Source organism: Triturus cristatus, chromosome 1_2 (assembly GCF_964204655.1).
Source record: "Triturus cristatus chromosome 1_2, aTriCri1.1, whole genome shotgun sequence".
NCBI classification, from domain to species: domain Eukaryota; kingdom Metazoa; phylum Chordata; class Amphibia; order Caudata; family Salamandridae; genus Triturus; species Triturus cristatus.
The window spans coordinates 40154852-40170375 of NC_140580.1; the positions used below are offsets into that span (position 1 = coordinate 40154852).

At 43.2% G+C, this 15524-nt stretch overlaps 1 protein-coding gene across 3 annotated transcripts in view; it reads left to right on the forward strand.

Moving 5' to 3' along the window:
* The window catches only part of IPO9 (importin 9), a 595516-nt gene that overhangs the window by 23481 nt on the left and 556511 nt on the right, over window positions 1–15524 (forward strand). For 2 of the 3 annotated variants that reach the window (XM_085600586.1, XM_085600577.1), the window contains exon 2: window positions 14889–14950. The exons of the other annotated variant lie outside the window; for it this stretch is intronic. In XM_085600586.1, the coding sequence (XP_085456712.1) occupies window positions 14889–14950 (62 nt within the window). The remainder of the gene's footprint in view (window positions 1–14888; window positions 14951–15524) is intronic. 3 annotated transcript variants of the gene reach the window in all.

Genomic DNA, 15524 nt, shown 5'->3' on the forward strand with positions numbered 1-15524 from the left:
CAAGGCAACTGGGGCTCCTGCAGGGGGTGGGGAGTGGCAGTATTTTGGCCTTCCACAGCCCCCTTATCATGAACGGATAGTCTAGATTGCCCTCCTTGATTGTGGCCTGCTGGCCAGGGCCAGACTGGAAACCGAAACTGACCCTGGCAAACTACGAGGGGGTAGGGGTGTGTGCCGCCAATCTGTTTGCTGGGGCCGGTTTCGGGCGATTTTGTTACAATGGGACAATTTTGCTGGCCCCCGGTAACAAAAATTGCCACCCAGGGGCCAAAACCAGCCCCCACCCTGGTGGCCCACTAGGGAAACGCCCGCTACAGCCAGTCCGGCCCTGCTACTTGCCCTTGGTGGCCAGGAGGGGTGAATGGTTTAGTCCTGGGGTGTGGAGGGCTCAGTGTAAATTGGAATCCCCCAGGGTATGGCAGACATGGGCTGTTTTCCCCAGGGCTCCTACCGCTCAGACGGGAAGCAGTGTAGCGAGCAAGCCGGGCAATTAAATGCCCGAGTCAGATCCCACAAACCTGGGCCTGGGCCCATTCTGCTCAGCCGGGCCTGACTTTTAATGCCCGGTATCAGCGGGCCGGCTGCTGCTGTTCTGGTGACTAGGAAATGTCAGGAAAAGTGACTGACTACATTTTAATAGATTGTTTTGGAGTTTTCTTTGGTATAAGATTTTTTTTTTTAGAATTTTTATCCTTTTATGACACACCTTTATGCTGCCCCTTTCCCCAATATGCCATTACACTGGGATAATCTTGACTCAAGGCTGCCTGGCTAAAAAACATGGGCTGAAGGTTAAGCGCTGTTTGAGACTTGACTGGGGCAGAAAGAAGCCTTGTGTGAGTCACAATCTTAACCATGAATTATCTTCATCCTGACCATAAGTGTTTTTCCAACTGCTATGCAACAATTTCCTAACTGAAGTTTAGGCTATATCTCTGCTTTCCTTGTTAGGATTTAAGACCAGATTATTCTGTGTTCAGACCTGACAAGGAGCGCTGGATTAGACACTTTTCTAAGGTGTTGATGATGTAGTTCAAGATTCTGTACCAAAAAGACCAGATTTTTGAGTGGCTTTAAGGATGTGGAGCAGTGTTCTGGTTTGCCACACCGTCCCTACCAATCCCCTGAGTTGGCTTTTTTGGTCAGTTTGATCTAAAGGTGGGTAGTAAAAGAAATTTCTTCAATTAGTGAACGAAATTCGAAATCCATCATTAAGTCCGCTGGTGGAATTTTGTGTCCTAAGCATAGTATGGTGGAGAACATTCTGCTGGTGTATGTAGCCTTTCCTCCATCAATTGCAGGATTTTTCTGTTACCACCGAACACTATACAAGTTCTTCATTATAATTTAGTTGGTATCCAGTATATTTTGTAGATAGCCATTTAAACATAAAAGAAACATTTGTAAGTAATTTATTTGGGGACAATGCCCATAAAACATAAAAGGGTAATTAAAAACTACTGAATATAGCTATAAAACATGCTGAAAGGAGAGACCTTTAGGATATTTCAGATGTTTGACTTTTCCTAACTTTCCAGCATTTTAGTTAAATGTGAGGGATGGAAAATACCAATGTGCTCAAGGTGTCTCACGTTATCAGTTGTACAGTGGCTCCCATGTTACAAATACCCATATTCTTGAACTTGTTCTTTTAGCCATTTTGCTCTTTGGAATCGGTGTATTAGACGGAAGGCTAAAGAGTGGATTTCATGTGCAATGCACTCCCGATTTTTATAACAATGGGTTGCTTTACCATGAATATGCCTCTATTTAAATAAAATGCTTCAGGGTCAAGGTGCCAAGTCTTAGCAAAATATACAAAGTTTTAGCCACTGATGGTTCAACTTTATCCAAGTATATCTCAAAACTAGGGGAGCACTTCCTATCAAGAGAGGCTTTAGTTTATGTGCCTATGATCCTGTCGGTTTATAGCATTACCATGCACTTATTTTTGTATGTAAGTCTGATCTTGCTTTCAACTTCCTGGGTTATAGACTCTGGGTTGGTCCAAAGATCATAATTCGCAATCTGTCATTACACAGTTCGTTCATGTTTGAACCAGGCCAATGAGCCACTTCCAGTAAGGGACAATTTCCTGCAGCACCTTCTTATATTGCTCTAGCTTGGGTGTGCCCCATTTCCGCGGCCCAGTAAAATACAGGTTGCAACTGGACTAACCTGAAAGTATCCAGCATCTCAATGTCTAGATGTAACAGGACTATTAAGGTGCTGGAGGGTAGATTTAATAGATGATTGAGATCAAAAAGCTTCATCAAAAGCTTGCTCTGAATAGCCCCAGATCTCTGCTCCTTACAGAACAGCATTCTGGGCAATAGCTTATACGCCTCAGTAGTGGGGGAAATCAAGTGCCTGTTCATCCCCCTTACAAAGCGCAAGATTTGTCCCGCAAGTTGTATTCGGAGAGTGCTACTTCTGTGTATGTCCTTTGTGCCATTTTGTTTTCTGTTATGTCAATTCCCGGGAAGGTACATTCTCTCACCTGCTCTGTGAGGGGTGTTTCAAGTGTAAAGTAGTTTTTGAAGCCCTTTGTGATGGCAAAACATCATTAGGTTTGTTTTTAATGCTTTGATAGCTTTCCCATTTTGTTTGTACAAACTCCAATACTAGGCATCCCTAGTCCTTATCTGTCTACTTCTAAATGTGTTATGCCTACTGTTCTACTGCAGCCTTTGCCTTAGGGAATTTTTCTTAATTATTTTTATTTTATTAACTCTTTTCTTACTTCAGTCTCTTTTACTTCTTCAGTTTAACACCGTTATTCACTTGTCGTTGAAGATGCTTTCAGTCTTAAATTTGAATAATGTTTAAGTTCTCAATTGCATATTTATTTAAAATATTTTGTTTTAATCCACCCTGTTTGACAGTGTAGCATATCATGGAGGTTCAAACAACTCTGAGCTCAATTTATCTTGACTTTTAACCACTTCCCACATTTCTGTCATTGTAAGTCAATTTAGGTAATGAGTATCTTCAACAAGGTACTCTTGCTCTCTTGGATCTCCTTGGTGTCTGCAGATCCTCCTCTGTGTCACTTATATCACTGGATACTGTTTTTTCGATTATTGTTGGCGGTATACGTTCGATAGACGCACTTGATCTTAATCGCCTCTTACCATTTCGCCATTCAAATCCTCATATTTATCTTTTTCTCACTCGTTCCTTCATTTGGGTTATTCAGTTGCTCTTGTGATACTCGAATGGTTTCTTCAGTGGGTATTTCCCCACAACTTTGCGATATTTCACAAACTTGTACTGGTGAGTTCTTGCTGTTTTTCTCCCCTCTCTTGTTCTTCCCGATGTACTGTCAGAGGAGCTCTTTGACTTTGCTCAAAGAACACTGTATCATCATGCGGTTGCTTTACTCTGAGTTTGTGGTGCATGCACCCAGTTAGGTATCCCAGCACATTTGACAGCAGTGTTCGTGATTTAAGATGACTTGGTAGGGGCCTTTCCTCCTTGGGTCCAAACAGGACTTCCACAAATGCTTCTTCACCAAAACCCAATCACCAGGACTAAGGGCATGGTACTGCTCCTGATGTGGATTGGCAGTGACCGCTCCAACCTGGTGAGAAACAGAACGTACCACATCAGCCAGTCCTTTCCAGTAATAGAGTATCATGTCATCTGTGATCTTCACAAGTGCATTTTCCGGTACAGCAGGCAGTCTTATTGCACGTCCTATGAGGATTTTATTAGGTGATCATCCTGTTCTCCTGTCAGGAATACTTCAAAGACTCATCAGAACCAATGGTAATGACTAGTAGAAGTAGAGGCACAAACTATGACCAATTATGACTTCAGGGCTCCATTTACTTGCTCCACTGTTTCTGAAGCCTTGGGATGATCACTACAGTGTTCCTCTTGGAAAGGCACACACAGCATTCTATGGAATTCAGTATTAAAATGAGTGCCTCTGTCTGTCTCCAGAGAAACCAGAAATCCATACCTTTGTATAAGTTCACGCAACAGCAGTTTAGCTGTCATTTTTCCGTGTTGGGTAGGCTTCCACCTATCGAGAGAAAATGCACACTATAACCAGGACATAGCTCAGCACGGTACATACAGGCATCTTGATAAAGTCCAACTGCATTCTATTTAAGGGTCCACCTGACCTTCCTTTGTGACTCATAGCTATTGGTGTTCTTCCTGCATGCATCTGTTGACATTTTACACGTGTGGCACAACTCCTCTGCTAGGACTCTGAATCGGGGATTAAACCAATTTTGCCCAAACAACTTTACCAGTTGCATCCTTTCCGAGTCATATTCATCACAGGTGAGAGTGCAGGAGTTTGCGCATATCTTGGAGGTTCAGAACATGGCCACTGTACAGCTATTTTGTACTTGGCCCACAAATCACTCTGTACTACAATGTCAAAATATTCAGATCTGTTCTCAGAACCTGCCACCTTGTACAGGCCACTGTGCACGATTCTCTCTCAATTTCTGAAAATTGTTCTTGAGTGTTGCAATATCACCTGCAATCCGTGGTACATGCACATATTCTCCACCTGGCATCTCCCTAACAGGAAAAGTAAATGCTTTCTCTTCATCTGGGTGTGCTGGTGGTGGTTTAATATTTGCTTCTGCTGCATCTGATGGTTTCATTTCTTGTTTCTTTGTACACTTGCTTTCTAATCTGTCAAAATCATTCTATTTGCGGATGCATTTTACCAATTCCCCAATACATAACTTCATTCTTGAAGATCACATTGTCACATTAGCTTCATCTTTGTAATGGAACACTCCACTTCATATTTTCATGCTAATTCCGTTAATTTATCATGTGAAATAGCTGCACGTCTCATTATTTCTTTACTCAAATATATCAGTTCATTTTCCTAATAATTTTCCACATGGGAAATATCTAAACCTCTCCTAATCCTTTCTTCTAATTCCACCTTTAATTTTGAAACACCTAATGGTCTTGCTCTGTTCTTTGCTAGTATAGGATCTCTCGGCACCTCAGTCTTTTTATTGTCTGTGGTTTCTTCAAACCCTGATGGAAAAATTCCACCCTCAAATGGTGAGGTCTCACTTTTGGCAACTGGTGTCGTAAAAACAATCCTTCCTTCCTTCTCTCAATGTTTGAACATTTTGCAGTGGTGTCTACGCAACAGTATGTGAATTTTGCGATGTCTGCATGAACCCTGTTGCAGCTTCGCCTCCTACAGCACCTTGAGCTATGTTATTTGGAACATTATGGATCGTTGCAGTCGCAACTGCCACTACCGATGTCCATGTTGACACAACTTGTGACACTGGCGCAGGAACAGTCAAAATTGAGACAGTAAAACCTGGAGTTATTACAGCATGAGCCACTTCAGCAGGTGTATTTGCAATTTGAAGTGCTGGAAATGGTCGCTTGTTCTGAATTGCATTCGGGTCAACAGGGCCTGAATACCCTGTAGCACTAGAAGCTATATCACTATCAGTATTTGTTGTAGGTGCCACATGTGGTGGAACTGAAGCCAATAAAACATCCAGAACATCATCCACGAATCGCTATCAGTGTCCGTTTTCGTTGCAGCTTCTTCATCATTTGTTTCCAATTTCTTTTAGTCTTTTCTGTGGTTACGACAGGGTACATTCTAGCTTCCTCGATTATACATTTTCTCCACCTTTGCTATTCTTTGTCCTATTGAGCATCTGCATAATTTCGCTTAGCTCTTTGTCCTGTTCTGATATTTCTCTTTATCACGTGCTGCTGTCTCCCAAGCATTACATGCTTCTTAATGTGAGGGTCTAGGAGGTGGTTTCATATTGTATAATTTCTCCTTTAAATGTTCAATAACCTCTAAATCAAATGTACCATATTGTGGAAATATAAATGAACTCTAATTTTCAGTAATCTTGCACAATTGACAAAGCCACAAACCTGCATGAAACCGTACATTTGTCGTCCTGTAACAAACTGGCCTACCTTCTGGTGACGAATATTCACTTTCTTGAACTATATCACCTCTAATCCAATCTCCAAGGGTTATGAAACATTTCATTTTTGCAATAATTCAACAAATGATGTGCAATGATTAAGTTCAAATTTCGGGGTTTTGATTCTGGTTCTAATTCCGTATACTTCAATCCTTCTCCAATCGTGTCGCAGCTTAATACTTGAGCTCTCATCAACCAGTCTCAGCAAGGCACTTCACAACAGCTGTTTTATCCCAGCATGGCACTCTGTCGTCATTAACCAATAACAGCTCAACTCTAATGCCAGCTGACCAATCTCAGCATGGCACAATATGACGTACTCCTGACTCCTTTCATCGGTTCACCTTCCTTTTCAACTTTCTCGTACACAAATTCTACAACTCTAAGCATAATAAACAACTAACTTTTGTCTGCTCCACTTAAGAAATTCCAAATCATTCATTTATACAAAAATTATCGGAAGTAAGGTTTTAACACCCTCCGACTTCCCTAATCTTACATGTACGCGAATGAAATCTTGACCAGCGGGAAATTACTCCAACTATGTAGCTTCTCCTTTTGGCAATAGGCTCCACTAACCCCAATCAATATTAGTACAATCACATCATTGTTATAGTCCCTATATCAATTGTGCAATTCGAAGATATCTTACAATTGTGCACCACAAATAACACCACAGTTTGAACTGCTTATCTATTGTGGGATCTTATACTACTTCGAGTCTGATAACTACTTCAACTGCTCAACAATTTACGCTTACACACTACTATTCCCAAGCACAACAAAACAACACGACCAAATCTCAACAAAGACCATAGCGACACATAAGCTTATTGATACTCCCACTACTGCAACCACCTTCGAAACCGCAATGCCGTCAATCTTAAAGCTTTGGCTTTGGTCTTAAGGACATGGGCATTTCTCAACTAGGACTAATTATTTCAGATCCTCTCTCGTGACATAAACTATACTCTGCTACCACTGTTGGAGCACATGGTTTCACTGTCACTTACCAGTCATGAACCCTGCGTACAGGTTGATGGATCTTTGATGTCGACAGAAATGTGAGGAGGGGAAGTCAGTATAAAACAATATCAGTTATTTCTTTTAGTTCAGTCAAAAGAGTTACGTTGAGCTAAAGGGTTTCATTTTCAAATATTTTAGTTTCTCATTCTTTAAGATTTTATTTTCTAAATCTCATTATCAAAGATTAATATCAATCAATTATTTGGTAATAACGTAAATCAATATAGCAAATCAATAAGGAATTGATACAATAAAAATGCAACAAGTGTGTTCCATAAATTAACTTCCGTATTCTAAATAAATCTGTATTAATGCAAGAAGGATTAAAGGTGTCAACTCAGATACCCATGAATGTTCCCGATAGAGAATCAAGCATAAAGCTTTAGCATAATACGCTGGATAGTATCCTCAGCTCTAATAGCAAATCAGGAAGTGAGACTTCTCGTAAGGAGATGTCCAAGACAACCCAGTAAAGAGTATCCTCTTGAAGAGTCTGGGACAGGGGACACACCTAACTTCTCTCTAGTCTAAAATCACACACTAATTAAATGCACATTTACTTTGTTGCAACAAATATGTTCTTTCTTCTTCTTCTTGTTGACTAATTGGATTTCAGCACACTCCTGGAAACAGGCTTACCCTCATATTCTCACCAGAGTTCAATTGTCTTTTAAGCATGTGTATGTGAATCATCCTCCCTGTCGTCTACATCATTTTCAAAGAGAACTGTACTATCAGTCGTCTAATACAACAAATGTCTAATAATTAGTTAATAAACAGTAGCTTTCAAAATTGCAACGTCTGCAGCAAAGAGAAGAAAAACATCTTGCACAACGGTTGTGAAGTCTGAAAAAACAAGCTTTTCGGTATTCATGTCTTATTTCATTCACACGGTCTGTGGTTACGTCAAATTAAGAAACTATACTTCATTTCTATGCAACATGCCAATAGTTTTGAAGTATTAATGACTACTACAATTTTTGCACTTAACACTTCATTTTTAAAGATAAAACTCTGCACATTATATTTTAATAAAGCATTTTACAAATAAGTAACTTCTCGTCAGCAACCGGGACCAACTTGGTTGATGTATCTGACCCACTTTCCATCACAGCCAGCCTGAAATTGTGCCTAGGAAACGGTCTACCGGCCCATAATATTATCGCTCTGTGCTTTTTGGTGTTATTGTCCTTGACATCTTTAAAAATTCATATCTCCGGTTCTCTTTATTGAGTTTTTGTCATTTTGGTGTCTTTTTGTTTATTACACTTTACTCTATTTCTAATTCGGTTAGGGATTTTTGTTCGGCATTTTGACTTAGTTACTATTTGCTGCTGCAGGAATACTTTTCACATTGCCCTAAGTTAGGCTGGTCTACTCTGTGAAATAGCTACCGAGTGATTGAGCTCAGGTTAATTTAGTGATTATTCCTTGAGGTGGATAGTCCACTACCCCAAATAATACAATTTCTTACATCACCTTTCCGCAATGTTGAGGTGTTGGGGAGATGGGCAAGTGGACTAAATTCCTCTTCGACGTTGGCAGCCACCCAATCGTCACTTGTAGCCCTGGCCATGCATCCTGTCTGGCATCCCAAAGAGTTGAGTACTGATGAACTGGTCCTGCACTTATAATGTATTTTTTGTTGCATGTAAAAGGAGGTTCCCATGTTTGTCATTGCCTTTGCAAATAACGTCACACCCTTAAGTCGTGCACATAAGAATGAAGCTTTGTAGGGAGGGCCGCGGCTGCCTCAGGAAGAGAAAGAGTAACCTAACTAGTTGGAAAACAGATAAAGAACCCTTACCATGTTATGTTTCATCATTAATGCCTTTGGTTGCCGGATTTTAATATCCAGCCTTTAAGCATTCACATGCGTTTTCTTAGTGGTGCTTCTCTGTACATCCCTTTATACCACCCCCACCACCTGTGGGTCTGAGTGCGCTAACACATTTAATATGCTTTTTGGATTAATGTGCATCAAATTCACTCCTCTTAAAGCTGTACTGTAGGAAAGTAGGAGCTGCTTTTATGGATACCCCCACGTTTTGCCTGGTGCTAAGCTGTTTTGGCTAGTCTGACTGGGATCCTGCTAATCAGGACCCCAGTCTTCTGCTTTCTCCCTTAAATTGTTCTGTTCAGTACTAGGGTGCATCCCTAGTATATGGTACCAAGGTACCCATGGCATAGGTACCCCAGAGGTCCCCCATGGGCTGAAGCATGTATTATGCCACCCATGGGAGACCATTCAAAGTGTAACTATAGGCCTGCCATTGCAGCCTATGTAAGCTGTTGCTAGCACCACTTACGAAAGATATAGGTTTCCTATATCTAGGGTCACTGCACTTAAAACCTATAAGTCACTCCTATAGCAGGCCTTTGCAATCCTAAAGGCAGGGTGCTTGGTTCGAAGTGTGAGGGTGCCCCTGCATGAGCAGGATACCCCTACAGCCTACGGAGTCCATTCTCCTGGCTTGTAAGTGAAACAGCCATATACCATACAAGGGGGCACCGCGTAATTACGCGACAACCCTCTTGAAACTCGTTACAACAAACAAATGATGGACGGAAATCTGACAATGCAGACATTCTCCCCCAGTCAAGAGATCTGGGTTAAATCCATCGTTCTTTTGCCCACTACGCCACCCCAGTTCAGACATGGCCATATGCAAATCAGTCTTGACCCTGTGCCTCATGGGAACAGTCCAGCCCGAACTGCCAAGCCATATTTTCCCTGGACCGGAATCAAGCATCCTAGGACCGGTTTCTGGCTATCGGCCGTCATCAGCCAGGATAGCTTGACTCCAGTGGCGTAGTGAGCACGGGTCCCACGTCTGGGAATACCCATCCCACTTAGGGCGAAAAGCGTTACAACAAACAAAGGAACAAACAAATGATGGAAGGAATGCTGACAATGCAGACATTCTCCCCCAGTCAAGAGATCTGGGTTAAATCCATCGTTCTTTTGCCCACTACGGAGTCAAGCTATCCTGGCTGATGACGGCTGATAGCCGGAAACCGGTCCTAGGATGCTTGATTCCGGTCCAGTGAAGACATGGCTTGGCAGTTCGGGCTGGACTGTTCCCATGAGGCACAGGGTCAAGACTGATTTGCATATGGCCATGTCTAAACTGGGGTAGTGTAGTGGGCAAAAGAACGATGGATTTAACCCAGATCTCTTGACTGGGGGAGAATGTATGCATTGTCAGCATTCCGTCCATCAATTGTTTGTTGTAACGCTTTTCGCCCTAAGTGGGATGGGTATTCCCAGACATGGGACCCGTGCTCACTACGCCACTGGAGTCAAGCTATCCTGGCTGATGACGGCTGATAGCCAGAAACCGGTCCTAGGATGCTTGATTCCGGTCCAGTGAAGACATGGCTTGGCAGTTCGGGCTGGACTGTTCCCATGAGGCACAGGGTCAAGACTGATTTGCATATGGCCATGTCTAAACTGGAGTGGTGTAGTGGGCAAAAGAACGATGGATTTAACCCAGATCTCTTGACTGGGGGAGAATGTCTGCATTGTCAGCATTCCACTGGGGGAGAATGTCTGCATTGTCAGCATTCCGTCCATCAATTGTTTGTTGTAACCCTCTTGAAACTGGCTGCAACGATTCCTATCATGTTTGGTATCAAACATGTTGGAATCATACCCCCACACCGTAACCGGCGTGAGAGGTATGATTCCAAGCACCAGAACACCTCTGTTAGGCTCTCAGTGCTCCCGGCACCAGTCTTCTAAACCCGGACAGCACAACATGGTTGCTTTCGACTAGAGACCCGATTCTGCCCTCCTGCTGCTGAGCCAGGCTCGAGCAGGCGAAAGGCAGAACAATAGGTATCCTGTCACAGGGAGGTGTGACCACTTCCCAGACAGGATTTAGTGTATTGGGGCCGGGTGGGTGCCCTTGCCAGCGCCACTCAGTCTGCATGACGGGCACATTTGGTGCCTCCTTGCATAGTCCAGTTAAAACCAGCTCTGGGAGCCGCTGACTTTTGCTCTGGCGTGAAATCGGACAAAGGATATGGGAGTATCCTCCCCACTGTACACTTCCTCCCTTGGGAGGGAACCTTAAATCGTCCAAACCCTTTCCCTAGTGTACTTAAGGGCATAACTTTGGGTAGGTCACGAGATTCGTCATGGAACACGATTCAATTCAGACACCACTTCAACTTCTACCATCTGGGGACTCTGGACTTCGCTGGACTACGTTTGGGCTCGACTTTGTCCCCCTTTCAGTCTGCTGCATCGCCTGTGTACCATACAGGAACTTTCCAAGGCCTGTGGGCACCAAAGACACCTGAAGAAATCTCCCTTGGAGAGGAGGAGTCACTTCCCTGCATCTGCTTGTAACGCAACAAAGCTGACCGGTCTGCTGATCCTGAACTCCCAGGGACTCAGAAAGGCTCGGCAACACAGGTGGGGGTTCTCCACATCTCTCGAGGCCTGCTCGGCCCTCTCACCACTAAGTTTGAGGCCAGTATCCCCCATAGGAGCTGCAGTAACCGAACCCCTGTGCACTGCGTCGACTTGCTGTTGCAAAGACTCGTTGGCTACCTTCCACCAAGATCTTCGGGCTCCAAGTAGCCCCAGCCTCGAGCATCTCCAGTAACGAGAATCTTCGTCTGCATTGTTTGCATCGTGGCCTGCATCTTTTGGTGGGACGCTTAAGGTCCTCTCTGGACACCAGTGCCTCCGTCCTGTGGGTCCATTTGAGGGTCATCTTTGTTTCTTTTGGGCTCATGATTGCTTGGGGCCTGCCCTGACTCCCATGCTTGTGGTGAGTCCACTGAGCCTTGCTGGTCCTGACATTGCACCTTCTTCGACATCCATGTTGTTTGCAGTTGCCAAGGCTTGTTGGTGCTTCAGATGGACACCGACCCATCAGCTCTCGACATCCGACGTGGGACAGCTCGTGCACAGCTCCTAGTCTTCATCTGTGTCGCCTGGTCCTCACAACTGCAGAGTCAAGGTCACTGTCGACTCTCCTGCAACACTCAACATTGGTGGGCATTCGTCTTCCGGTCTCCAGATCAATCTTGTGTGACATAGACACCGTCCCCTCTGCTTGCAGGTACCTAACAGCTAGAATTCACCTTCGGATTCCACAGGACACTTTCTCCTTCTCCAGCAGTGACATTTTCCTGAAGTTCTCCATTGGTTTCGACGGTGGTTTCTGACACTACTTAACACCTGTGCACCCAGCTTCCCTGGTGTGGGTAACGTGGGTGCTAGGGTATCCACAGGTAGGGTGGCGCTCCAACCTTCTGTCTTCCACTGGATTTCTTCAGGGACAACTGGGAAAGGTCCTTTTTCTTTAAAATTGCAACCACAACTTGCACGTTGATTTGTACAGAGAATGCAGTCCTGTTCCCACACTGCACACTATCTCCGTGGGGTTCCTAGTCACTCACCTTTTGGTGGTTCCTTGGGGGCCTGGCACTTCTACATCCTCTAGACATTGTCTTGACACAAGTCGTGGTTCTTACACCACTTTCTTAATATATGGTTTGGTCTCTCCCTGGGGTTCACTGTGTATTCTGTGCTATTTATGTGATTTTTATGCAAAGTATTGTGTGCATTGTGCATATCTCCGAGTAGGAGATATCTAAACATGTTAGTGAGTATTGTATAATAAATATATATTTTTATAAATACCTTGTGTGGTTCTTTTTCTTTTAATTGATAGCTAGAAGATTGCATTCTGGTAAAACAAGCTGCTTTTCACTTCTTCTGGACTAAGCCTGAAGGCTGCTCTCCACAGCTACCACTTAGAGAGCTTTTTAAGGTTGTCTTAGACCTCCTAATTCACCATAAGGGTTTTCTGGACATATGCAGTCTGTTAACTTACATAATTGTATCATATACCAGGCTAGCCACTCACATGCACAGCTTACAATCTTCATTTCCATATATTTTCCAGTCTTTCAAGAGAGCAGGAGAGTTTTACTCTAAACCGTAACTCTTTCAGAACAGTTTGGTCAGTTGTTGTGGCAATGGAAAAATCAAAGGAGGCGAGGGAAGCCAGCATTTTGTGCATTTTAAGATTTTATCCCTGTACTCAATGTGTTGCTCTATATGACCATTGAGGTGCATCTTCGACACATTGCTCATGTAGCCAATACCAATTTATTGAAAGTTTCTTTTCAAGCTTCATGGAAACATTTGATAAGGGTAAATGGAATGTGCCAAATGTGTGGGTAGTGAAGGGCACCCAGTTTTAGTGTGGATATAGTCGATCTTGATGATACGCCAAAACCTCAGGTGATTGGACTGCATTCGCAGATCCACTGGAAGGCCGTCCAGAGGGATGTTTGAATTTAGAAGACCTGCTACCAGGTCAAAATCATTGCATTCTTCTTTTCCGTCCTGTGATGCAGCAGTGTAGGGGTGGGCGAGGCCTTGAATGTGTAGAGAGGTCCTTGTGAGTGGAGTAACGCTGTCCCCACTCTACTCTTTTACATGCAAAACTGTCATACAACTGATTTATTCCCAGCCCACACAACCTTGCGATGTGATCCTGCCAAGTGACTGACTGCCAAGCCCTACAGTCTTTGTCATTCCTTTGACTTGTGACAGAATCTGAACGAGTCCTAGCTGCCTTTCAGTGGCATGTGACTGAGCCTTACCTAATACTACCGGTCTTTTACAGGCGATGCCAACATGTGACCAATGTTTCCTCAACCCTGCCTGCCACCCCTGCTCCCACTGTACCTCTCTCTCTTAAGTGATACTTGCCTGTGACTGCAGTGTTTGCCAATTGTCAGGAGACATTGTCAGTCTGGTATTTTTAGCTAGCAACGCCGTACCTTCTGCAGCTTGTATTTTTTCAATTGAAAAAGTATACACCCAAGTCTCAAAATGCGAATTTGGCTAAAGGACTGGTTGCGGTTAGTACACTTCACATGGCACCACCTATCAAATTTGTCTGATAGGTGCTCTGCAGCCCCACCTTCAGATGCGGAATAGGAAGGGGCAGTCCTACATGCAATAACACAGATGGTAATACAAGTCAGACAAACATGGCTGAAGTAATGAATGCATGGATTATTGGCATTACACACCAATGAGAACTTGAGCATTTCTGTCCACACTTTCATCCATTCACAGCACATAGGGTAGATCATTCGCTAGTACGAGGTCAGGGACAGCTGGCTTTCAAAGCACCGAGGCAGGCCCCCCTCTCATGATTCGGCTCGCCACATTTGCATGGCTTCCTTGGCCTTAGCTCTTCATTAGGTCTTGCAAAGGCCTTGTTCTTCTAAGGTGCAAGTTCCGACTAGCTGTTTTCCATCATGTTTCAAATCTTTGAGGCAAACAATAATGCATCGCCAATCGGCATGAACCCTGTACCTCGGAGCAAGCCACGTTGCCTCAGCTTTCTTTGTCTGTCTCCACTGTTCACATATAGTTTTCTCCAACTGACACGTCCAGACTTCAAAAAATATATATATTTCTCCCGTTCTGAACAGGATTCGGTTGACCCATTCACAGCCATTGTTTTAGTTTTATGAAACTTTGTCATGTTAAGCACAACAAAATGTGTATAGAGACATTTTGGTTTTGAAATCTTCACACTGTTGCTTTTGTTGGCTTCATCGTCTTTTTAAAAAAAAATATATATTTTTTTAAAGAATATTTAATTTTGTTTTCGGGTGGGTTTTAAAAAAACCCAGTTATAATGGAAAATTACAGTATTGATGATGAATTCTCGCAAGGGAGCAGTACTTTAGTAATCTGACAATCCTAGAAAACTACATTGTGAACTTCATTTTGCACATAACCAGTAGCAGCTTTGAAGTCTGTGCGCGCTGCATACAGAAGGGAATGTCTGATGCGCAAATCACTTTCGCCATTTGTATATAACTATTCACTTTGGCTTTTCTTTCTACTCCTGTTTGCAGAGTTCGGAGTTCATTTGGCGGAGTTGACTGTCGACCCACAGGGAGCACTTGCCATTCGACAAGTGAGTCCGAGTATTATTACATGTATATATTTACTTCACCTCCATCTGTGCGTGTTCATCACATCTCTAAATACAAATTACTCGTGGAGAGGTAATGTGCTCACAACCCAAGCTGGTTAGTAGATTTAAGCTATTGGGATTGCCTCTCTGGATATAGTCCACTGATATAGGTTCATAATTTTCCCTGTAGGCTGTCTCTTTCCCTTTAATTTAAAGTTTTAATGTCTGCTGGGTTCCCTGTGGATGCAACTTGCCTACTGACTGGTATTCATTCTCAATTGCAGGAATAAAGAGAACAGAAAAGGAGAAAACACCCTCCATAACCTTGCACTTGTAGACACGAATCACTGTGAACGTCTTGGTAGCTATAGATTTGGGCTGAGCTCTTCTGGTCAAGAGCAGTCTGAATTAAGCAAGTTCTCTGTGAATGCATGCCTCTGTCTGTCACACCCACTCTTGTTGGGAGTCTTTTTAGCAAGTTTTATTTTTTGTTGTGTAGCAAATATTCTTAGTATTTCAAAGGGCTGTTTGATCCTATGAGAGTTTTTCTTTCTTTTTTTTTTTCTTTTACAGT